The 25,797-nt window shown below is 38.1% G+C and overlaps 1 protein-coding gene across 1 annotated transcript in view; it reads right to left on the bottom strand.

Annotated features, from left to right (window-relative positions):
• EFCAB13 (EF-hand calcium binding domain 13) overlaps positions 1–23,127 on the bottom strand; it is a 129,784-nt gene extending 106,657 nt beyond the window's left edge. The window contains exons 1-3 of the mRNA XM_082706479.1: positions 22,985–23,127; positions 16,325–16,440; positions 11,131–11,291 (exon numbers count right to left, since the gene is read on the bottom strand). Of these exons, the coding sequence (XP_082562605.1) occupies positions 11,131–11,291; positions 16,325–16,354 (191 nt within the window). The 5' untranslated portion in view covers positions 16,355–16,440; positions 22,985–23,127. The remainder of the gene's footprint in view (positions 1–11,130; positions 11,292–16,324; positions 16,441–22,984) is intronic.
• Between the last annotated feature and the right edge of the window lie 2,670 nt (positions 23,128–25,797).

Below are 25,797 nucleotides of genomic sequence, written 5' to 3'. Positions count from 1 at the left end.
AGGCTCTCACTGCTAGGATAAATGAGGCAGAAGAAAGAATTAGTGATATAGAAGACCAAATGACAGAGAATAAAGAAGCTGAGCAAAAGAGGGACAAACAGCTACTGGACCACGAGGGGAGAATTCGAGAGATAAGTGACACCATAAGACAAAACAACATTAGAATAATTGGGATTCCAGAAGAAGAAGAAAGAGAGAGGGGAGCAGAAGGTATACTGGAGAGAATTATTGGGGAGAATTTCCCCAATACGGCAAAGGGAACGAGCATCAAAATTCAGGAGGTTCAGAGAACGCCCCTCAAAATCAATAAGAATAGGCCCACACCCCATCACCTAATAGTAAAATTTACAAGTCTCAGTGACAAAGAGAAAATCCTGAAAGCAGCCCAGGAAAAGAAGTCTGTAACATACAATGGTAAAAATATTAGATTGGCAGCTGACTTATCCACAGAGACCTGGCAGGCCAGAAAGAGCTGGCATGATATTTTCAGAGCACTAAACGAGAAAAACATGCAGCCAAGAATACTATATCCAGCTAGGCTATCATTGAAAATAGAAGGAGAGATTAAAAGCTTCCAGGACAAACAAAAACTGAAAGAATTTGCAAACACCAAACCAGCTCTACAGGAAATATTGAAAGGGGTCCTCTAAGCAAAGAGAGAGCCTACAAGTGGTAGATCAGAAAGGAACAGAGACCACATACAGTAACAGTCACCTTACAGACAATACAATGGCCCTAAATTCATATCTCTCAATAGTTACCCTGAATGTTAATGGGCTAAATGCCCCTGTCAAAAGACACAGGGTATCAGAATGGATAAAAAAACAAAACCCATCTATATGTTGCCTCCAAGAAACTCATTTTAAGCCCGAAGACACCTCCAGATTTAAAGTGAGGGGGTGGAAAAGAATTTACCATGCTAATGGACATCAGAAGAAAGCAGGAGTGGCAATCCTTATATCAGATCAATTAGATTTTAAGCCAAAGACTATAATAAGAGATGAGGAAGGACACTATATCATACTCAAAGGGTCTGTCCAACAAGAAGATTTAACAATTTTAAATATCTATGCCCCCAACGTGGGAGCAGCCAACTATATAAACCAATTAATAACAAAATCAAAGAAACACATCAACAATAATACAATAATAGTAGGGGACTTTAACACTCCCCTCATTGAAATGGACAGATCATCCAAGCAAAAGATCAACAAGGAAATAAAGGCCTTAAACGACATACTGGACCAGATGGACATCACAGATATATTCAGAACATTTCATCCCAAAGCAACAGAATACACATTCTTTTCTAGTGCACATGGAACATTCTCCAGAATAGATCACATCCTCAGTCCTAAATCAGGACTCAACCGGTATCAAAAGATTGGGATCATTCCCTGCATATTTTCAGACCACAATGCTCTAAAGCTAGAACTCAACCACAAAAGGAAGTCTGGAAAGAACCCAAATACATGGAGACTAAACAGCATCCTTCTAAAGAATGAATGGGTCAACCGGGAAATTAAAGAAGAATTGAAAAAAATCATGGAAACAAATGATAATGAAAATACAATGGTTCAAAATCTGTGGGACACAACAAAGGCAGTCCTGAGAGGAAAATATATAGCGGCACAAGCCTTTCTCAAGAAACAAGAAAGGTCTCAGGTACACAACCTAATCCTACACCTAAAGGAGCTGGAGAAAGAACAAGAAAGAAACCCTAGCCCAGCAGGAGAAGAGAAATCATAAAGATCAGAGCAGAAATCAATGAAATAGAAACCAAAAAAACAATAGAACAAATCAACGAAACTAGGAGCTGGTTCTTTGAAAGAATTAATAAAATTGATAAACCCCTGGCCCGACTTATCAAAAAGAAAAGAGAAAGGACCCAAATAAATAAAATCATGAATGAAAGAGGAGAGATCACAACTAACACCAAAGAAATACAAACTATTATAAGAACATACTATGAGCAACTCTACGCCAATAAATTTGACAATCTGGAAGAAATGGATGCATTCCTAGAAACATATAAACTACCACAAATGAACCAGGAAGAAATAGAAAGCCTGAACAAACCCATAACCAGTAAGGAGATTGAAACAGTCATTAAAAATCTCCAAACAAACAAAAGCCCAGGGCCAGATGGCTTCCCGGGGGAATTCTACCAAACATTTAAAGAAGAATTAATTCCTATTCTCCTGAAACTGTTCCAAAAAATAGAAATGGAAGGAAAACTTCCAAACTCATTTTATGAGGCCAGCATCACCTTGATCCCAAAACCAGACAAGGATCCCATCAAAAAAGAGAGCTATAGACCAATATCCTTGATGAACACAGATGCGAAAATACTCAACAAAATACTAGCCAATAGGATTCAACAGTACATTAAAAGGATTATTCACCACGACCAAGTGGGATTTATTCCAGGGCTGCAAGGTTGGTTCAACATCCACAAATCAGTCAATGTGATACAACACATCAATAAAAGAAAGAACAAGAACCATAAGATACTCTCAATAGATGCTGAAAAAGCATTTGACAAAGTACAGCATCCCTTCCTGATCAAAACTCTTCAAAGTGTAGGGATAGAGGGCACATACCTCAATATCATCAAAGCCATCTATGAAAAACCCACCGCAAATATCATTCCCAATGGAGAAGAACTGAAAGCTTTTCCGCTAAGGTCAGGAACACAGCAGGGATGTCCATTATCACCACTGCTATTCAACATAGTACTAGAGGTCCTAGCCTCAGCAATCAGACAACAAAAGGAAATTAAAGGCATCCAAATCGGCAAAGAAGAAGTCAAATTATCACTCTTCGCAGATGATATGATACTGTATGTGGAAAACCCAAAAGACTCCACTCCAAAACTGCTAGAACTTATACAGGAATTCAGTAAAGTGTCAGGATATAAAATCAATGCACAGAAATCAGTTGCATTTCTCTACACAAACAGCAAGACAGAAGAAAGAGAAATTAAGGAGTCAATCCCATTTACAATTGCACCCAAAACCATAAGATACCTAGGAATAAACCTAACCAAAGAGACACAGAATCTATACTCAGAAAACTATAAAGTACTCATGAAAGAAATTGAGGAAGACACAAAGAAATGGAAAAATGTTCCATGCTCCTGGATTGGAAGAATAAATATTGTGAAAATGTCTATGCTACCTAAAGCAATCTACACATTTAATGCAATTCCTATCAAAGTACCATCCATCTTTTTCAAAGAAATGGAACAAATAATTCTAAAATTTATATGGAACCAGAAAAGACCTCGAATAGCCAAAGGGATATTGAAAAAGAAAGCCAGAGTTGATGGCATCAAAATTCCGGACTTCAAGCTCTATTACAAAGCTGTCATCATCAAGACAGCATGGTACTGGCACAAAAACAGACACATAGATCAATGGAACAGAATAGAGAGCCCAGAAATAGACCCTCAACTCTACAGTCAACTAATCTTGGACAAAGCAGGAAAGAATGTCCAATGGAAAAAAGACAGCCTCTTCAATAAATGGTGCTGGGAAAATTGGACAGCCACATGCAGAAAAATGAAATTGGACCATTTCCTTACACCACACACAAAAATAGACTCAAAATGGATGAAGGACCTCAATGTGCAAAAGGAATCCATCAAAATCCTTGAGGAGAACACAGGCAGCAACCTCTTCGACCTCTGCCGCAGCAACATCTTCCTAGGAACAACGCCAAAGGCAAGGGAAGCAAGGGAAAAAATGAACTATTGGGATTTCATCAAGATCAAAAGCTTTTGCACAGCAAAGGAAACAGTTAACAAAATCAAAAGACAACTGACAGAATGGGAGAAGATATTTGCAAACGACATATCAGATAAAGGACTAGTGTCCAGAATCTATAAAGAACTTAGCAAACTCAACACCCAAAGAACAAATAATCCTATCAAGAAATGGGCAGAGGACATGAACAGACATTTCTGCAAAGAAGACATGCAGATGGCCAACAGACACATGAAAAAGTGCTCCATATCACTCGGTATCAGGGAAATACAAATCAAAACCACAATGAGATATCACCTCACACCAGTCAGAATGGCTAAAATCAACAAGTCAGGAAATGACAGATGCTGGCGAGGATGCGGAGAAAGGGGAACCCTCCTACACTGTTGGTGGGAATGCAAGCTGGTGCAGCCACTCTGGAAAACAGCATGGAGGTTCCTCAAAATGTTGAAAATAGAACTGTCCTATGACCCAGCAATTGCACTATTGGGCATTTACCCTAAAGATACAAACGTAGTGATCCAAAGGGGCACGTGCACCCGAATGTTTATAGCAGCAATGTCCACAATAGCCAAACTATGGAAAGAACCTAGATGTCCATCAACAGATGAATGGATCAAGAAGATGTGGTATATATACACAATGGAATACTATGCAGCCATCAAAAGAAATGAAATCTTGCCATTTGCGACAACATGGATGGAACTAGAGCGTATCATGCTTAGTGAAATAAGTCAAGCAGAGAAAGACAACTATCATATGATCTCCCTGATATGAGGAAGTGGTGATGCAACATGGGGGCTTAAGTGGGTAGGAGAAGAATCAATGAAACAAGATGGGATTGGGAGGGAGACAAACCATAAGTGACTTAATCTCACAAAACAAACTGAGGGTTGCTGGGGGGAGGGGGTTTGGGAGAAGGGGGTGGGATTATGGACATTGGGGAGGGTATGTGCTTTGGTGAGTGCTGTGAAGTGTGTAAACCTGGTGATTCACAGACCTGTACCCCTGGGGATAAAAATATATGTTTATAAAAAAAAAAAAAAAAAGAATAGACCACCTCACCAAGTTGTCCTTCAGAATGGAAAGACAGACAAAGAGTTTTACAGACCAAAAAAAAAGTGAAAGGAGTTCATTACACTAGATTGGCTTTATAAGAAAGCATGTGACTTTTGATCTCAGGGTTGTAAATTCAATTAAAAATTTAAAAAAGAAATTTTTTAAAGTATATTACTAGAGAAAAATTACCAAATCACAAAGGAAGAGAGCAAGAGAAAGGAACAAAGAAATTATAAAACAGCCAGTAAACAATCAAAATGACAATAGTAAGTCCACCCTATCAATAGTTACCTTAAATATAAATGGACTAACTTCTCCAATCAAAAGACATAGAGTGACTGAATAGATTAAAAGAAAAAGAAAAAAAAAAGACCCAAATATATGCTGTCCTCCAGACGATCACTTCAGCTTTAAGGACAAGTATAGACTGAAAGAGAAGAGATAGAAAAATATATTCCATGCAAATGGAAACCAAAAGAGGGCAGGGGTAGCTATATTTACTTTAGACAAAATAAATTTCAATATATGTTTTTAAGTCAAAAACTGTAACAAAAAAAGTCATTATATTATGATAAAGGGATGAATTAATCAAAAGGATAAAGCAATTGTAATATTTATACATTCAACATAATAGCACTGAAAGATATAAAACTAAGATTAATATATCTGAAGAGAGAAATAGACAGCAATGCAGCAGTACTTAGAGACACTTCAATACCCCACTTTCAACAATGGATCGATCAACAAGACAGAAAGACAAAGGGAAACATTGGATTCCAACTACATCATCAACCAAATGGACCTATAGGGACAAACATATAGAGAACACTCTATCCAACATCCAACAGCAGCAGAATACACATTCTTCTCAAGCATATATGCAACATTCTCTGGAATAGATCAACTGTTAGGCCACAAGTCTTTTTTTTTTTTAAGATTTTATTTATTTGACATGCAGAGATCATAAATAGGCAGAAAGGCAGGCAGAGAGAGAAGGAGGAAGCAGGCTCCCCGCTGAGCAGAGAGCCTGATGGGGGGCTCAATCCCAGGACCCAAAGATCACCCACTGAGCCACCCAGGCACCCCAAAGCAAGTCCTTAAAACCTTAAGAAGATGAAATCATATCAAGCATCTTTTCTGACCACAAAGGTATAAGACAATAAGTTAATTATCAGAAAAAGACTGGGAAAAAACACATATGTAGAGATTAAACATGTTCCTGAACAACCAATGGGTCAAAGAGAAAATCAAAAGAGAAATAAAAAACATCTGGAGACAAAGTAAATGAAAACATGACATACCAAAACTTACTGGATGCAGCAAAAGCTGTTCTAAGAGAAACATTTATAGAGATAAATGCCTATATAAGGAAAAAAGAATGATCTCAAATAAACAGCCTAATTTTATACCTCAAGGAACTGGAAGAAAGAAAAAAATTAAGCCCAGAGTTAAGAAAAGAAAGGAAATAACAAAGATTAGAGACAAAACAAGTGAAACTAAAAAGACAGTAGAAAAGATTAAAGAAGCTAAGAGCTTATTTTTTTAAAAGATAACCAAAATTAACAAATCTTACTAGACTAAGAAAAAAAGAGAAGACTCAAATAAAATAAAATCAGAAAAAAGAGGAGACATTCAACTGATAACAGAAATACTAAACATCATAAGAAACTACTCTGAATAATTATATGCCAACAAATTAGGTAACCCAGAAGAAATATATAAATTTCTAAGTTTCTAAAACCATGTAAGAATGAATCATGAAGAAACAGAAAATCTGAAAAGACTAATTATTAGTAAGGAGATAGAATCAGTAATCAAAAACCTCCTAACAAAGAAAAGTCCAGGATAGCTTCACTGGTGAATTCTATTTAAATATTTAATTCTATTTAAATATTTCACTGGTGAAATATTTAAAGAATTAATGCCAAATCTTCTCAAACTCTTCCCAAAAATTGAAGAGGAAAGAACACTTCCAAACTCATTTTAAGAAGCCAGCATAAGCCTCAGCATAGCAAAGCAAGAAAAGGATACTACAAGAAAAGAAAACTATAGCCCAATATCCCTGATAAACATAGATGCAAAAATTCTCAACAAAATACTGGCAAACCAAATCAACAGTACATTAATGATCTAGTGTTATTTATTTCTGGGATTCAAGTATGGTTCAACATAGGCTAATTAGTAAATGTGATACATCACAGTATAGGGAAAACCCATTCCTCTGTTTCTCCTTTACTCCCACATTACTACCATACTCACAACACTTCTGACACTAGATGTGTGAGGTACCCCCCATCCCGTGAAGCAATTCTCTGCCACACCAGCTGGGTGTCCTACAAATTAACTCCATTCTGACACTATCTACCTGAATATACTGTCAGATTCTACAGGTTAAGGGCTCCGTCCCACAAGACTGCCCCAACCTACTTGTGGAGTCACAACTCTGACTGATAAGTTATAAATCAGAGATTCCTACTACAAGGTCCTCCTTGGATTTGATTACTTTTCCAGAAGAGCTCACAGAACTCAGAAAAATAGTTACTTATGTTAATGAGTTTATTTTTCATATATGATAGAAGATACAGATAAAGTCAGATGAAGAGATACATATGGCAAAATCTGGGAAGATCTCAGCATAGGAGCTTCTATTCTTCTGGAGTTAGAGTACACCGCCCTCCTGGTATGTGGATGTTTACACCAACCAGGAAGATCTCTGAACCCCATATTGCCGAGATTTTTATGGAGGCTTTCTCATGTAGGCACGATCAATTATTAATTCCATTTCCAGCTCTTCTGCCCTCTCTGGAGAGATTCTGGGTTGGTGAACACATCCTCAAACTGGGAGGGTGACACACCCCAACTCCATGAGGACAGTGGCTCCCCAAATCTCACTTTGTGTATATCTTCATCTGGCTATTCACCTGTATACTCTGTCATATCCTTTATTAAACTGGTAAACATGAGTGTTTCCCTGAGTTCTATGAGATGTTCTAGCAATTAATTAAACTCAAAGAAGGGTAATGGGAAGCTCTGATTTGTAGCTAAATCCAACAAAAGTTGTGGGGAAATTGGGAACTTACTACTTGAGATTGGCATATAAAGTGCATGTGGGGTAGGCAGTCTCAAGTGACTGAGCCAACTAACCTGTGAGATCTGATGCTATCTCTAGGTAGCTAGTGTTAGAATTGAGTTAAATTGCAAGACATCCAACTGGTGTCACAGAATAGCTTGGTGTAGGATACCACACATCTGGGGGCCAGAAGTGTTATGAATATGGTGGTAGTATGATAGTAAAGGAGAAACATAGGAGAACTGAGGTTTTTCCAAATAACCACATTAACAAAATGAAGGATAAAAATCATATGATCATCTCAAAAGATACAGAAAAAACACTGATAAAGTTCAATTTTCTTTCATGATAAGAGATCCCAGCAAAGTGGGTATAGAAGGAATATACATCAACACAATAAAGGATATATATGACAAGCCAGAGCTAATATGATACTAAACAGTCAAAAACTTAAAGCTTTCCCTGTAAGATCAGGAACAAAAGAAGGGTGCCCACGCTCACCACTTTTCTTCAACATAGTATTGAAATCCTAGCCAGAGCAATTAGGCAAGTAAAAGAAATAAAGGCATTCAAATGGATAGGAAGAAGTTAAACTGTCTCTATTTCCAAATGATATGATCTTTTATACAGAAAACCTTAAAGACTCTATCAAAAAACTGTTAGAAATGGGGCTCCTGGGTGGCTCAGTCATTAAGCATCTGCCTTTGGCATGGGTCATGATCTTGTAGTCCTGGGATAGGGCCCTGTATCAGGCTCCCTTGCTCAGCAGGAAGTCTGCTTCTTCCTCTCCTACTCCCCCTGCCTGTGTTCCCTCTCTCACTTTCTCTCTTTCTGTCAAATAAATAAACAAAATCTTAAAAAAAAAAAAAAAAAACCTGTTAGAGCTAATAAATAAATTCAGTAAAGTTGCAGGATACAAAATCAATATACAAAAATCAGTTGCAGAAATTTCTATAAACTAACAACAAATCATCAGAAATAGAAATTAAGATAACAATCCCATTTACAATATCATCAGAAACTAAAATACTTAGAAATAGATTTAACCAAGGAGGCAAAAGATCTGGACACTGAAAACTATAAAATATTAATTAAAAAAATGAAGAAGACACAAATTATGTGTATATTCTGTGTTTGTGGATTGGAAGAATTAATATTGTTAAAATGTCCATACTACCCAAAGTAATCTATAGAATCAATGCAATTCCTATCCAAATTCCAGTGGCATTTTTCACAGAAATAGAACAAATATTCCTAAAATTTGTATAGAACCACAGAAGACCTCAAAGAACCAAAGCAATCTTGAGAAAGAAAGAGCAACTCTCTAGAACATAGGTAGTAAGCTCTATGATATTGGTCTTGGCAATCATTTTTTGGATTTGATACTAAAAGCAAAGGTAAGAATAGCAAAAATAAATGGGACAATATCAAACTAAAAAAGTTTCTGCACAGCAAAGGAAACCATTGACAAAATGAAAAGGCAACCCATGGAATGAAAGAAAATATTTGCAAAACCACATATTAATATTCAAAATACACAAGGAATTCATGCAACTCAATAGCAAATAAACAAATAATCCACTTTATTTTTTTTAAGATTTTATTTATTTATTTGACAGACAGATCACAAGTAGGCAGAGAGGCAGGCAGAGAGAGAGGGGGAAGCAGGCTCCCTGCTGAGCAGAGAGCCTGACGTGGGGCTCCATCCCAGGACCCTGAGATCATGACCTAAGGCTTAACCCACTGAGCCACCCAGGCGCCCCACAAATAATCCACTATAGAAAGGACCTGAATAGACACTTTTCCAAAAAAAGATACACAAATGGCCAGCAGGTACATGAAAAGGTGATCAACATCACTCATCAAGAAAATGCAAATCAAAACCACAATGAGATATCACCTCACACCTGTTAGGATGGCTATTTTCAAGAAAAAACTAGTATTGGCAAGCATGTGGAAAAAAGGAAGTACCTATTTACTGCTGGGGGGAATGTAAATTGGTGCAGCAACTATGAAAAACTGTTGAGTTTCCTCAAAAATTTAAAATGTAACTACGATATGATCCAGCAACTCCACTTCTGGGTATATGTCCAAAAGTAATGAAAACAGGATCTCAATGAGATACTACACTCCCATGTTCACTGCAGCATTATTCATAATAGCCAAAATATGGAAACAATCTAAATGTCCATCAACAAATAAATGGTTAAAGATGTGATATCACTCACTCTCTCTCTCTCTCTCTCTCACACACACACACACAAAAAAAAAAAAAAAAAAAAAAAAAAAAAAAAAACTGGAATCTACCCAGCCATGAGAAAGAAGGAAATCCTGCCATTTGTGACAACATGGATGGACCTGAGGACATTATGTAAAGTAAAATAAGTCAGACAGAGAAAGGCAAATACTGGATGATCTCATTTACATGTGGAATCTATTAAAAGCCAAATTCAGGGGCACCTGGGTGGCTCAGTCAGTTAAGCCCCTGCCTTCAGCTCAGGTCATGATCCCAGGGTCCTGGGATGGAGTCCTGGTATTGAGTCCAGCATTAGGCTACCAGATGCTCAGCAGGAAACCTCTTTCTCCCTCTCCTGCTGCCCCTCCCCCTTGCTCAGGCTCTCTTGCTCATGCTCTCTCTCTCAAATCATTTTTATAAAAAAGCCAAATGCACAGAAACAGAGAGTAGAATGGTGGTTTCTAGGGGTTGGGGGTATGATAAATAAAAATAGGGAGAGGCTGGTAAAAGATTATAAAACTAACTAAAAGATAAATAAGGTCTGTGGGTCTAACATAATGACTATAGTTGATGATACTGTATTACATAATTGAAATTTGCTAAGATGGTAGAACTTAAATGTCCTCACCAAAAATAAATAACTAAATAAGGTAAATATGTGAAATGAGTAAAAAGTAAATCATTTCTCAATGTAAACATATGTTATCACACAGTACATTTAAATATATTACTTAAAGACAAATTAACAGACATATGGATAATTGCTCTCCTATAACTGGAAATCTATGATGGCTTATAGGTTTCCACAAAGTTGTGAGAGAAGTGAGAAAAAATGAAGAGCATGACTATGCAGGAATTAAAACTATACTTCTGAAAGAATGGCCACAAATATGCATGATCCTCTACATTTTAAAACATTAGGAGAACTTATGAACTACATTTTTTATTCTCGCAAACTGACAGAAGTATAATTCAACTAACTTCAAAGTTTAACTTACATTTTTTTGTGTTCTAGTCTCAAATCCCTAACTTCATGTGAAATTCTCTTCTGCGTTGCTTTAGAAAATTTGACGTCTTTCTTGTTATCAGTACGTCTTGATGACAGGTTGGTTACAAATGAATTACAGCCATGATCTGATAAACTGAGATTTTCTTCTGTCTGGAGAGCAACCAAGATTCATAGTCAGCTATGTTCTCTTTCCACATATAAATTAAATATGACATTCTGGGTCAAATCGCTCATTGTAGATCAACATTTTCTCTAAAATGATGCTACCAAATAGAATTTTATTAAAAGGGATTTAATTATTAGTGCGTTAGGCCAGATTAGGTAATTATTCTAAATGCCACCAACTATCTTCAGTGCATTATGCAGCTATAAAACATCCAGCATTCATGAATGTATTTAACAGTTGTTGAATCTAGTTCTTAAGGCATCTTTAAGCTTACTTCATTAAATTAAAAATTTCTGCTCAATGAAAGACTTTTTTTAAATTTTTTTAATTTATTTATTTTCAGAAAAACAGTATTCATTATTTTTTTCGACCTCCCACCGCCCACCCCTTCAAAACCCTCAGATTGTTTTTCAGAGTCCATAGTCTCTCATGGTTCACCTTTTTATGAAGCAAGTTGTTAAAGGTGCGCCTCTGTTGTAAGACAAATATATGCAGACCCTATAAGTCACTGAAGTAGTTCCCTTCATTTTTATTTTATGCAGAAATAGAAGTTCTCTAAACTCCTTTGGTGATCTGCTTTATAAATTGCCTGTGTTAATTTTTCAGGGGTTAAAAACTAATAGACCTTTGATCGACTAGTTGCATTCCAGTTGTTTTAAGCAGACAGCCAGATTTCAAAAGAGTTTATTTCTAACTTCATTCCTCTTTTTCTAAACATGTTCATTGCTTCTAGGCTATAGTTTCTTTTTTGTTGGAGGGCCTATCTATTTAGAAGTAATATAGCTGCTTCTTTTTTTCCTCAATAGACATTTTTTTTAGCTGTTTTAGATTCACAGCAAAATTGAGTGGAAAGCCCCCATATGCCCCCTGCCCCTATGCTTTTCCAGCCTCCTCCAATATCAATATTCTACACCACAGTGGTACTTTTGTTATGGTGAACCTACCCTGGCATATCATTTTCACCAAAAGTCCATAGTTTACATCAGGATTGACTCAGTGTTGTGCATTCTATGAATTTGGAAAGATGTATAATGACATGTTGCCATTATTATAATATCATATAGAATAGTTTCACTGCCCTATGTATCTTCTGTGCTCTGCTTATTCAACTTTCCCCACCCCTCCTCACCACAGGCGACCACTGGTCTTTTTAGTCCACGTAGTTTTGCCTTTTCAGAATGTCATATAGTTTGAATCATACAGCACGCCATCTTGACAGTTAGGCTTCTTTCACTTAATGGTACGCATTTAAGGTTCCTCCACATCTTTTCGTGGTTTGACAGCTCATTTCTTTTCAGTGCCAAATAGTATTCCATTTCCTAAATGTACCACAGTTCATTTATCCATTCATCTACTGAAGGTCATTTTGTTTATTTCCAAGTTTTGGCAATTAGGAATAAGGCTGCTATAAACATCTGTGTGCAGGTTTTTGTGTGCATATATGTTTTCAACTCCTTTGGGTAAATACCAGTAAGTGAAATTGTTGCAAGATATGGTAAGAGTATGTTTAGTTTTGTAAGAGACTTTTTTTCCAAGTGCTTGTATCATTTTGCATTCCCACCAGCAAAGGATGAGAGTTCCTCTTGCTCCACATCCCTGCCAGCATTTGGCTTTGTCGGTATTTTGGATTTGGGCCATTCTAATAGATATAGTGGTATCTTGATGTTTTAATTTGCAATTCTCTAATGATATGATGCCAAGCATCTCTTCCTGTATTTATTTGCTATCTGTATATCTTCTTTGGTAAGGAGTCTATTAAGATCTTTTGTCCATCTTTTTTTTTTTTTTTTTGGACATGGCTCCATGTCCAGGATGGAGCCTGTTGTGGGGTTCAGTCTCATGACCCAAAGATCATGACCTGAGCTGAAACCAAGAGTTGGGTGCATAACCAACTGAACCACCCAAGCGCCTCAATCTTTTGCCTATTTTTAATTTGGGTTGAGTTCTTTGCATATTTTTGAATATACAAAAAAAATGCAGTCCATTATCAGATATATCTTTTGTAAATATTTACTCTCTGTCTGTGCCGTGTCCTGTCATCCTCTTAAGAGTCTTTCATGGAGTAAGAGAATGGTCGAGTTTCATTCTTCTACATATAGCTGTCCAGTTTTCCCAACACCATTTATTGAAGAGACTATCTTTTTTCCACTGTATATTTTTTCCTGTTTTGTTGAAGATTAATTGACCATAGAGTTGAGGGTCCATATCTGGGCTCTCTACTCTGTTCCACTGGTCTATGTGTCTGTTTTTATGCCAGTACCATGCTGTCTTGGTGATCACAGCTTTGTAATAAAGCTTGAAATCAGGTAACGTGATGCCCCTAGCTTTATTTTTGTTTTTCAACATTTCCTTAGCAATTCGGGGGTCTCTTCTGATTCCATACAAATTTTAGGATTATTTGCTCCAGCTCTTTGAAGAATACCGGTGGAATTTTGATTGGAATGGCATTAAAAGTATAGATTGCTCTAGGCAGTATAGACATTTTAACAATGTTTATTCTTCTGATCCAAGAGCACGGAATGGTCTTCCATCTTTTTGTGTCTTCTTCAATTTCTTTCATGAGTGTTCTGTAGTTCCTCGAGTACAGATCCTTTACCTTTTTGGTTAGGTTTATTCCCAGGTATCTTATGGTTCTTGGTGCTATAGTAAATGGAATCGATTCTCTAATTTGCCTTTCTGTATTTTCATTGTTAGTGTATAAGAAAGCCACTGATTTCTGTACATTGACTTTGTATCCTGCCACGTTGCTGTATTGCTGTATGAGTTCTAGTAGTTTGGGGGTGGAGTCTTTTCGGTTTTCCATATAAAGAATCATGTCATCTGCGAAGAGAGAGTTTGACTTCTTCTTACACTGTTGGTGGGAATGCAAGTTGGTGCACCTTCTTTGGAGAACAGTGTGGAGATTCCTCAAGAAATTAAAAATAGAACTTCCCTATGTCCCTGCCATTGCACTCAGTATTTACCCCAAAGATACAGATGTCGTGAAAAGAAGGGCCATCTATACCCCAATGTTTATAGCAGCAATGGCCACGGTTGCCAAACTATGGAAAGAACCAAGATGCCCTTCAACGGATGAATGGATAAGGAAGATGTGGCCCATATACACTATGGAGTATTATGCCTCCATCAGAAAGGATGAATACCCAACTTTTGTAGCAACATGGACGGGACTGGAAGAGATTGTGCTGAGTGAAATAAGTCAAGCAGGGAGAGTCAATTATCATATGGTTTCACTTATTTGTGGAGCATAACAAATATCATGGAGGACAAGGGTTGTTAAAGAGGAGAAGGGAGTTGGGGTAAAACGGAAGAGGAGGTGAATCATGAGAAACTATGGACTCTGAAAAACAATCTGAGGGGTTTGAAGTGCCGGGGGTGTGGGAGGTTGGGGTACTAGGTGGTGGATATTATAGAGGGCACGGATTGCATGGAGCACTGGGTGTGGTGCAAAAACAATGAATACTGTTATGCTGAAAATAAAAAATAAATTTTAAAAAAAGGCAATCTGATTTGTTGCCTTAACAAGGTATTTATGAGGAATGATGAAAAGTTTCCTAGAGGCATTCAGGAAAATGACTCAAAACAAAAACCAGGAAACTAAAAAGAGGAAGATCTAAAAAGAGAGGCAAAAAACCTGTCATCAAAGACCAGATGAACAAAAGTGGCCAAATAGTGAACAGAAACTCTGAAGATAGAGAAAATGAAACCACTTCTGAAACTCTATGGTTAATTAAAGATGTAAGAAGTATAAACTATATAGCCTATGGAAGATAAACAGGTATGGTATGTTAATATTGTTAATTATTTTAATTTTAAGAATTCATCTTCAAAATCATGTTATGAGGGCCCAATCAACAAAGAATTAGGTATAAAAAGGTGGAACAGGTTAATATATGTATCACAAACCTTGGTAATTAGCAAGAAGCCTTGGGGGTTTTTTGTTTTGTTCTGTTTTGGATTATAATAAGGTACATGTCTTACCTGGTGGCACCAAATCCATTAAAAGCATAAATTTAAAAGGGTAAGATTCTCACTGTACAACATTGAGTTCTGAGTCCTATGCTTCCAGAAAACAATGAAAATTAAAGGTATCCCCTCACCCTTTTGTCTTCTGGAAAATGGCTTACTGCAAAGAACCCTTCCTCATATGCTTTAGATAAAACTCACAGATATCCACCTTGTTTACCTATGACAAAGCCAAAATTCCCTTTCTTTCCTTCATGCATGATGAGTCAAAATGTTTAATCCCAATGACTAATCAGAACAAAATGCTTATGAGCTAAAATGGTTAAGCTTCTCTTCTTCCTCCTGGCCCCTAAAATACTCTCTGATCTATTTATCCAATCATGCCATTCTTTCATTCCACTTCCCCACATCCAGTTCCTCCTAGCCTTGTTGACTCCTGTCTATTGGGGGAGGGGAGATCTTTTTGCCTAGCCCTTGAGAAGTTTGCAGATCTTCTGGTCACAGCCTTCTCCCTGTTGTAATAATCCCCCCTCCTGCTATTTCAATAAATAGTCCTTTTTCCCTCTCACAATAATCCTTTCAAATAAAATCTCTCCTTACTAAGTTCAGGTTTGTTTTTTGTTTGATACAATATTGGCCAATGGATAAGAGTATCCCACGAATCACAGATAAGAAGGCTAGAGAAGCTTGGTATCTATTACCGTCTAGATTCCCACATCATTAATTATGTCATCTACAACCTTCATGTAGGTTTAAATCCTTTATTCTCCTGAAAAAATTATCCCAGTTCCTACCCCCAAAATATTCTCATCATACACCTCAGATCTCTTGACACTACATAGATGGCTGGGATGAGAAGTTTCAGCATATGCCCATGAAAAGACCTGAGAAGTTACCTTAGTTGTTAAGCAAGATCTTCTAACTATATTGCTCTATGAATCTGCTTACTGGTTAAGGACATGAGATAATGTAAAATAATTTTTTAATGTAAACTAATTTAAAAAAAAAAAAGAACAGGAAGGAGTCTTTAGAAACTATTTCAAAAAAATACCTGGCAGAATAAAGGTACTTTAGTTTCCATTTTTCGGTTTAGCAGTAAATTCTGCCCTTGAGGACTCAATGGCCTTGATGAACAAGTATGAATGACCAATAGCACAAAAGGATTTCCTGTCCAAAAAAAAAGAAAGAAAGAAAAAGTCATATGCCAGTTTAAGAGACTTAATTATATTTATCTACCTGAAGTTATCCTTGTATTGTAACACTCATAGCATAATATGGATTGGTATGTGCACAAAAGCTAGGAAAAAAGTTAGAATAATGTAACTCACAGGAGATCATCCAGTCCCTTAACTTTACCTTTTGTGGTATAAGAAGAAATAGAGAAAACCAAACTCGAGTGACATAAAAAGCAGAAAAATCCAGTTATATTTATTTATTCAGATAAACCCAGAGAAGCAGAACTACTAACATGACAGCAATCACCAATGTTACTAAATGTTTACGATGTACTAGACACTATGATAAATACTTTGACATAAATTATTTCATTTATTCCTCATAAATATCTCTTAAGGAATTACTATTACTCTTCTGTTACAATGAGGAAAATAAAGACTTAGATCAAGTTGCACAAGATTACAGCCAACAAATAGTAGAGTCAGAATTTGAAGTTAGGCAGCCTAACTGAAACCCCTTGGTCTTTAGCACCCTGTAATATTGCTGATCAAAAAAATGGTATTGCAAACAAAAGATGCCTTAGCTTGTTTTCAACCAGAGATTTCCACATCACATACCAAGCATCTAGAAATTCCCCACATTTTCACATTTTTATACCCCCCATCTGAGTCACATTGGATGTGCTGTTTATTACATTGCTAGTTATATTACACTGCTAGTTGCAATGACCTGTCATTTTCATACTGTGACATTTAATGGCAAGTATTAATATTCTAATAGAGACAGCACTTTAAAATCACTTATTTCTGTAAAGTTGTCCTAATTACTATTGAATGTGATATGTCCAACATTCTTGGAATTCAAAACACGTTAAAATAAAATGAAACCATGTGACAAATATCCATTTCAGAAGACATTAGATGACTATGCAGATATCCCCAGCGATCCATTGAATCAACCTCTTCTAGATCTTTTCTAGACAGTTCAATCTTTACCTCTAGACTACTTTGTATAACACTGACTTCACCATTGTTACTGTCTTCACTATTCAACTGGCATTAATCATTTGCCTTGTACTTTTATCACATATCTTTTATATCAACTATAATCTAAATTTCATAAGTGGACTGAAAGAAATGGATGGGTATCTTATCATTCTTTGGATTATTTTCACAATACCAAACACAATGCTATCTGTATATAATAAATGAAGGAAAGAAAGAAGTGAGGAAGAGAGGGAGAAGTGAAAGAAGGAAGACATTTCCTCTGTATTAAGTTACACAGAGCTTCTTAAGGTATTAAAGAACTTAACTTTTTAAGATTTTATTTACTTATTTTTGAGAGAGAGAGTGAAAGAGAGAGCACGCAAGCCAGAGTGAGGGACAGAGGGAGAAGCCAACTCCCCACCCAAGCAGGGAGACTGATGGAGGACTCAATCCCACGGCCACAGGATCATGACCTTAAGTCAAAAGCAGATGCTTACCCAACAGAGCAAACTAGGCACCCCTCAAAGTACTTAAATCAGCAGAGTAAGCTTTATTTAAATTATCTTGAAAGGAAGAATTGTTTCATAATTTACAGACCTATCTAAAAAGTCAATATGTTTTAATCTGCTGGATAAATCAGATACCACACACCACATACCACAACCCTCTCCAATCTAAGAAAAAAAAATAGTACAGGAAGTCTCTTCTCCATAAATTTGACAAGAGAATTGTTTCTCAACTCTCAATCTATGACACATATCTGAACTTGCAAGGACAAACCAAGAGAAATGAAGAGCTGTACCCCTCCTTTTCCAATCATCTATCCATTCACCCCTCCATCCATGAAATTCATATAAATTTAATCCATATGAATTCAACATTTATATATTGTATGCCTACTATGTACTAGTAAGAGCTGTCCTCCTGGATCTGGAGATATAGCAGTAAAAATGGGAAGAAATAAATCCTGCCCTCATGGAGCTTACATTCTTGTCAAAGAGAGACAATAAAATCGACAAATAAATAAAATATGTAGTATGTCTTCTGTGATAAGTATTAAAAGAAAAAATGTAAAGTAGGGGAGAAGAATATGAAGTATGGTGTTTGGAAAAAGATGCAGGAACAGACAGGGTAGCCAAGGGAGACTTTACTGAGAGGGAGACTTTAATTATAGACCTGAAAGAATTAAAGTAGGAAGCCAATGAATATATTAGGGGAAAGCATTTCAGCCAGATAAAACCAAGTACAAAGACTCAGAAGTAAGAAGGAGCTTCACTGTTCAAACAACAGTGGGTAGGCTCACAAAGCTGAAGCAGAGAAAGCAAAGTGAAAGGAGGAGAGAGAGCAGGGGGGATCAAGAGAGGGAGGCAGATATAGAGGGCCCCTAGATCATTTTAAGAACTTTGGCTTGTGCTCTGAGGTGGGAAATCACTGGAGTGTTTTGAGCAGAGCTATGACATGATCTAAAGTCCTTTCTGAAAAAAAATCACTCTAGTTGCTACAAGGAGGAAAATCAAGTGAGTCTAGATTCCTAAAAGCCAAGTGAAAAAAAATTATTCAAAAGAAGAATGACTAATGAACTGCGACAAATGCTGCCGTTGGGTCAAGAAAATGAGTACTGAATGACTGATTAGGTTTTCCAACATGGAGGACACCAACAGTAGAAGCTATTTGGGTAGCATGGTAAGGAGATAATGTTTTGGGAGTGAGTTCAAGAGACAGTGAGGGAGATAAATAGGCAAACAGAAAAGATGATTATCTCAAAGAGTTAGGCTATAAACGGGAAGAGAAACAAGGTAGTAGCTGAGGGGTAAAAGAGTTATGAGGGTTTAGAATAGGGGAAAACAAAGGCATGTTCATGTGTGGGTAAGAATAATCTACTATAGAGGAGCAAAAATTCATCACATGGAAGGGCAGAATTACTGAAACAATATTCTCAAGTAGGATAAAGGAGATGAGATTTAGGGCACAAGGGCAGGGTTTGTTCTTAGCTAAAAATATATTCATAGGAATAGATGTGGCAGAGTAATTGATTTAATTACTCTGAGTAATTAGTAGATGTGGTTGTGGAAGCTTGTGAAAATCACCTTATTGCTTTAGTTTTCTTCCATTATATATATATATATATTTTAATCTTAGGTAGGCTCTAGACCCAACATGGGGCTTGAACCCATGACCCTGAGATCAAGAGTCACATGTTCTACCAACTGAAACAAGCTGTGCCCCTGATTGCTTTAGTTTTCTTAGTGAAACAGGAAACAACATAACTGAGAATAAGGACATGAAAAGAGATGCTAGATGTTTGAGGACAGAGGTATTGTAATAAAACAGTCCTCTAGGAGAATGGAAGAATTAATAGCCCAGGGATACTTGATATGGTTGCTGGACAGCATCAGAGCCCCTTGAGGAAGTGATCATGAATTTAAAGGGAAACCAGTAAGCATGATTGTGTTTTTTCTCTAATTATATTCAATGTAGAAGTGCTTGCAGTGAGGCAGAGATCTAGATTTAATATAGGATTATAATTTAGCCAAGAAAGTAAAATGAACTGAAAATGCAATAAAGGAACTGGGGGGGGGGGGATGCAAGGGAATGGTTTTAATTATTGACCATGAAACAAACTGAGTAAGTAGGTGGGAAATAAGTAAAAAAAGAGGGTGAGTGACATTAAAAAAAAAAAAAAGTGGACTGAAGATCCTGGTGGGATCCAAGTATTATTAGAGTCAGAGTGAGCCTGAAAGATAAGAATGTGATAGTTGGAGGGTGGGACATACAGTACTCTTCCAACTCTTATCCAGGAGGGATCCAATCTAAGACCCCCAGTGAAAGTCTGAAACTACAGAGTACCAAACCCAGTATATATTGTTTTACCCATACACATATCCTATGATAAAGTTTAATTTATAAATAAGGCACAGTAAGAGATTAATAATACATAATAATAAAATAGATTATAACAATATAATAAAAGTTATGTGACTACTGTCACTCTCAAAATATCTTATTGTACTGTACTCACACTTCTTCTGATGATGATGTGAGATAAAAAGTGATTAGATGAAGTGAAGGGAATGATGTAGGCATTGTGACATAGCATTACGCTACTACTGACCTTTTGATGGTAAGTCAGGAAAATCTGCTGAACCACAGTTGACCACGGGTAACTGAAACCAAGGAGGTACTAATGAGAATAAGGTGGGGGGACTACTGTATTAAGAGAACAGAGCTGCAATTATTGGTAATACAAGATTGAGAATATGTAAAAGGGAGCAAGTGACTGAGGAAAGATTAAATTACTGTAGGAGGACAGGAACTGAGAGATCAGGATACTAGAAGGATCATCTGTATGATTGCTAAAGTCACAAGAATTGTGACAGGAGTACAGTGAGAGCAGGAGAAAGCCAGGAGCTGAAATTTGACTGAAGCAAAAGGAAATGGTAGTGGGTGGTAATAATCTGATAATGTGAGATACCAAACTGAGCATTTCGAGAATGGGGTGAAAAAATGACTGGAAGCACCTATTAGAATCAAGAAGGGGGGTCATCTATTTCCCCTCTTGTCCTAGAGGAGAGTGAGAGAGAAAATGGCCACTACCAGCCATGCCTGTGTTCTGTCCACCACATTCCCAACTAAACACTTCTCTTCTTCATTTTCCCTTACATCTTGGCTGTCACCTGATTCATCAAAAACTATCAAAAGGAAGTGAGGAAATTCAAAACCCTCTAATACATCACAAGTATTTTGTGAAGTATATTGATTCAGTCCCTATGTAGATCAAGCTATCATATTATTACTAAAGGGTTTTCCAATTCTTGGCAAAATTATAATAGATCTATGTTACAGTTAGGAGAGGAAGACATACAGATGGCCAAAGGACACATGAAAAGACGCTAAACATCACTAATCTTAAGGGAAATGGAAATCAAACCCACAATAAGTTATCACCTCACCCCTGTCAGAATGCCTAAATTTAAAAACACAAGAAACAAGTGTTGACACGGAAATGGAGAAAAAGGAATCTTTGTGCACTGTTGGTGGGAATGCAAACTGGTGCAGCCACTGGGGAAAACAGGATGGAGGTTTGTTAAAAAGTTAAAAATAGAAGTACCATATGGTCCAGTATCACACTACTAGATATTTACCAAAAGAATACAAAAATACTTTCAAAAAGATATATGCAGCCTTGGGTTTACTGCAGCATTATTTACAATAGCCAAATTACAGAAGTGACCCAAGTGTCTATCAATAGATAAATGGATAAAGAAGATATAGATATAGATATAGATATCTATATATCTACAGATCATATATCTATATATCTTAAGATATCTATATCTTAAGATATACACACAGGAAAATTACTCAGGCACAAGAAAAGAATGACATCTTGCCACTTGCAACATGGACAGAGCTGGAGAATATAATGCTAAGTGAAATAAGTCAGAGAAAGACAAATACCACATGACTTCACGCATTTGTGGAATTTAAGAAAGAAAGAAAATGAAAAAAGAAAAAAAAAAGACAAACCAAAAAACAGACTCTAATGGTTACCAGAGGAGAGGTGGCTGGGGCGATGAGTGACATAGGTGATGGGGATTAAGAGTATAATGAGTATGGTGTAACGTATAGAATTGCTGAGTCATTATAATGTACACCTGAAACTAACATTATACGTTCACTATATTGGAATTTAAATACATAAATAAACATATTTTAAAATAAAGTGAAGGGGGATTGTTTCTTGTTAGAATGAACTCTTCCTGCTCTTGCCTTCCACTGGCTTCCCTCACAAGCCACCCCCTCACTTATTCACTCCTCTCTTGCTATGCTGACTGCAAATGTCCATTAGAGCAACTGCATCCATCTCTTCACCGCACCTCCAGCCCTTAAAGTTCAAACATGACATGCATCACCCCAATCACCATCTTTAACAAATACTGAGTGAACTTCCACTTGATGCAAGAACCTGCGCCATGGAAAATTCCAATAGGCCCTGCTTGTTTAGACTTCCAGGGAAGAAAGTAAGCAGACATGTAAACAAGGTAAACTACCCACCAGATGAAAACAGGTGCTCTAACACAGGTTCAAGTGTGTGCTGAAGGAGCCGGGCAGCTTCCCAACTACGATGACCTCCACCCCTCTAGAACCACCAACATTTCTGAGGCACCGTCAGACCCAATCCCGTCATCCCTCTGCCTCTGCCCCTTACTGTCTGGCCCAGTCACCTCGCTTCCCCTTCTGGAATCTTCCTCCATCTCTGTAACTGTTCTACTTTGTCCCTCGCACAGTGCTGCACGCTCTTCCCTTAAACTCCGAGGCTCTTCTCTCTCTCTCAATAAGTCTTGCCTCCCATCTCTGTTCCCTGAGAGCCCCACCGTGGACCCCCTGGGGCCCCAGGTGTGTCTCCCTCTTCCCTCCTCACAGCGTGAGGCCTCCAGTCCTCCCGGATCATGAGGTCCTGGCACAAGCCCCACAATGCCTCGCGCTACCGCGCGCTCCCGCTCCACCTTCCCGGGCTCCCACGCGGCGAAGCCCCGCCCCCAGGTCACCTGACTGAGACCGACGCTCCGCCCACCAGGCCCGGGGCGCGGGTGGAGTGCGGGACCCAGCCTTCCGCTGCTGCCGCTACCACCGCCTCCGCCACGGCCCAGAGGCTCCGGAGGCCGCGGGGAGCGGCTGAGCTCGCCGCCGCCTCCGCGCCGACTGGGCAGCACTGCGGCCCCAACGCCCTAGCCCACCTCACAAGGGCCTGTGACCTCACCAGGCCGGGCTCGGCGGCGTGGACCCGAGTGGTGGGCTGCTCCCCGCGGGCTCTCCTCTGGGCACCTTGATTTCGCCCTCCATCCTGCACTCCCTACCTTCCTGCTGCTCTTTCCATTCTCCGGTGCGCTGTCCCTGCCTAGTCTGACCACTGAAAAGATCACTTTTCAGTGTTCTCTTCTGTCCATCATTTGAATACTTCCCGCCTTCCCTTGTGAAATACTCCATCCTTCTTGGTTTCCACAACTCTCTAACGGACGTCAGTGCAAAGACCCCTTGTTTCACTACCTTGCTGAAATTTGTTCGAAGCTGCCTTTCAGAGGACTAACACTTCCTTTGTTTTTCTTTCGAAAATCAACTTGTGTGTGTTCCTCCTGCAGACCAAATGATATTGGTAAAAGACACAAAGCAATTTTGAATGGCTTTCCCCGACTATTGTGTCACTAAAATTTAGGAATCCAATTCGGTGAAATTAATCTTTCTAAGGTCTGTTATCCTAAGGTTGTAAGTGTTCTGTCAAGCAAAGAATGTTTTCCAAATATGTTCTCCAAAAAGCCCACGTTTTGAGGCATATTTTCTTTACCTGTAGGTAAATTCATTCACATTAATTGATCCATTGTTGGTGGATCTATTCACATTCAATTATTCAGCCAATTATCCTAATTATTCGGCCAGTTATCCTAATTATTTGTGGTATGCAGTTTTGCAAACTTCTCAGTCTCTCTAAGCCTCAATTTTCTCATTCTTTCAGGATTTTGGTAATTCAAAAATGTGTATGTGGTGCTCAATAAATGCTAAAACAATTCCTTCAGAGATAACCGATGTGCTTGTTTGTACCCTATATCCTATATCCAAGGCATTCTTTAGTGCTTTTAGCATGTATGTGGTTTATCTCCCTAAATAGTCTATAAATAATTTGAGTTCTGAGACCATGTCCTTTTTTTTTTTTAACACCCCACCCTCAGGGGGCCTGGGTGGCTCAGTGGGTTAAAGCCTCTACCTTCCGCTCCGGTCATGATCCCAGGGTCTTGGGATTGAGCCCCACATCAGGCTCTCTGTTCAGTGGGGAGCCTGCTTCCTCCTCTATCTCTCTCTGCCTGCCTCTCTGCCTACTTGTGATCTCTGTCGTCAAATAAATAAAATCTTCGGGGAAAAAAAAAAACACCCCACCCTCTATTCCCTACTTCCCCACCCCCCACACTGTTTACAGTCACCTCTATTAATGGACTCAGCCCATTTCTGACATATTCATCAAGTATCAACTACTAATGTGTAAGGATTATAATGGTTTCGGTCGTGTGTTGGTCAACAGATTGTGGATGCTTCACAAATGTTGAATACTTACAGTTTTTAGTACTGAATCTATGGACCAGTTAGTTTCTGTATTAGTCAGTTACATAGACACCCTCCCTCCCCTGGCAATAGCATCAAGAGTATATGAGTCAGTATTAGATTCTTTTCCCAGTAACAGAAAATCCCTAAATAATAGTGGCCTAAGATAGAATTTTATTTCTCACATTCAGGAGATTCAGAGATAAATCGCTTGGGAGACAGATAATTCTTTACCACAGTTGCAGGCACAGCCATCTTGTATTTTATTGCTCTGCTGGCTTTCATTCCAGTAGCAGCTTCAGGGAGGTATAGCAGAGTACCCTTTAATCAGGCAAAAGCCTTGTAAAGGTTTTAAGTTTGTGCTTCTTAGAGCCTCTCATTCAAATAATATAGCTTCCAAGAAGCATAAAACTTTTGTCCTTCTGCAGAAGCCCAAGGTACAAAAAGATGCAGCTCAAAGATATTTATGGATTGGGCTCTTGTCTCACAGACCAAAACCCAAAAATATTCATAGGAGATTCACAGTTTTTTAGACTGTTGTCAGACACACTGCCAGCTTGGGCTGAAAGAGTCCAGGTGCAAAAAGAAAAGAGGACTTTGGGCCCTCTAGTTCTATTCGCAGAAAGCAGGCAGAGAAAACTTAGATGTAAATGCATGCTACCTTTAATGGAAAAAAGATGACTTAGGGGGTAAATCCAAGAGCCTAGAGGGTGGAACCAAAATCCATGGAGAATTCTTCCCAGGTCTTGAATGTGGAGCTATAAACCTGTGAATTTCCAAATTGCTATGGATCAGGGACTTCTGTGAACCTCCTGTTTTCTGCCTGTTGGAACAGGATTGACTATGGCAGTTACCCTATCTTTCACATTCGTTGTTTTAGGAAGGAAGCATATAGCTTTTTTCTATAAGACTTCAAATGAGGGGCGCCTGGGTGGCTCAGTGGGTTGAAGCCTCTGCCTTCGGCTCAGGTCGTGATCCCAGGGTCCTGGGATCAAGCCCCGCATCGGGCTGTCTGCTCCACGGAGAGCCTGCTTCCTCCTCTCTCTCTCTCTCTCTCTGCCTGCCTCTCTGCCTACTAGTGATCTCTGTCTGTCAAATAAAAAAAAAAAAAAAAAAAAGATAAAAAAAAAAAAAAAAAGACTTCAAATGAGAGTGACTGAATATAAGGAACTATATCCAAGAAGCTTTGTCGGCCCCACGACAGAAGTCTATAAATAGACTTTTATAAGTCTATTATAAGTCTATAAATAGTTTATAAAAAGTCTATAAA

Source organism: Mustela nivalis, assembly GCF_964662115.1.
Source record: "Mustela nivalis genome assembly, chromosome: 17".
NCBI lineage: Eukaryota > Metazoa > Chordata > Mammalia > Carnivora > Mustelidae > Mustela > Mustela nivalis.
Note: the sequence above shows the minus strand (reverse complement) of the source record. Positions and strands in the feature narration are given on the sequence as shown.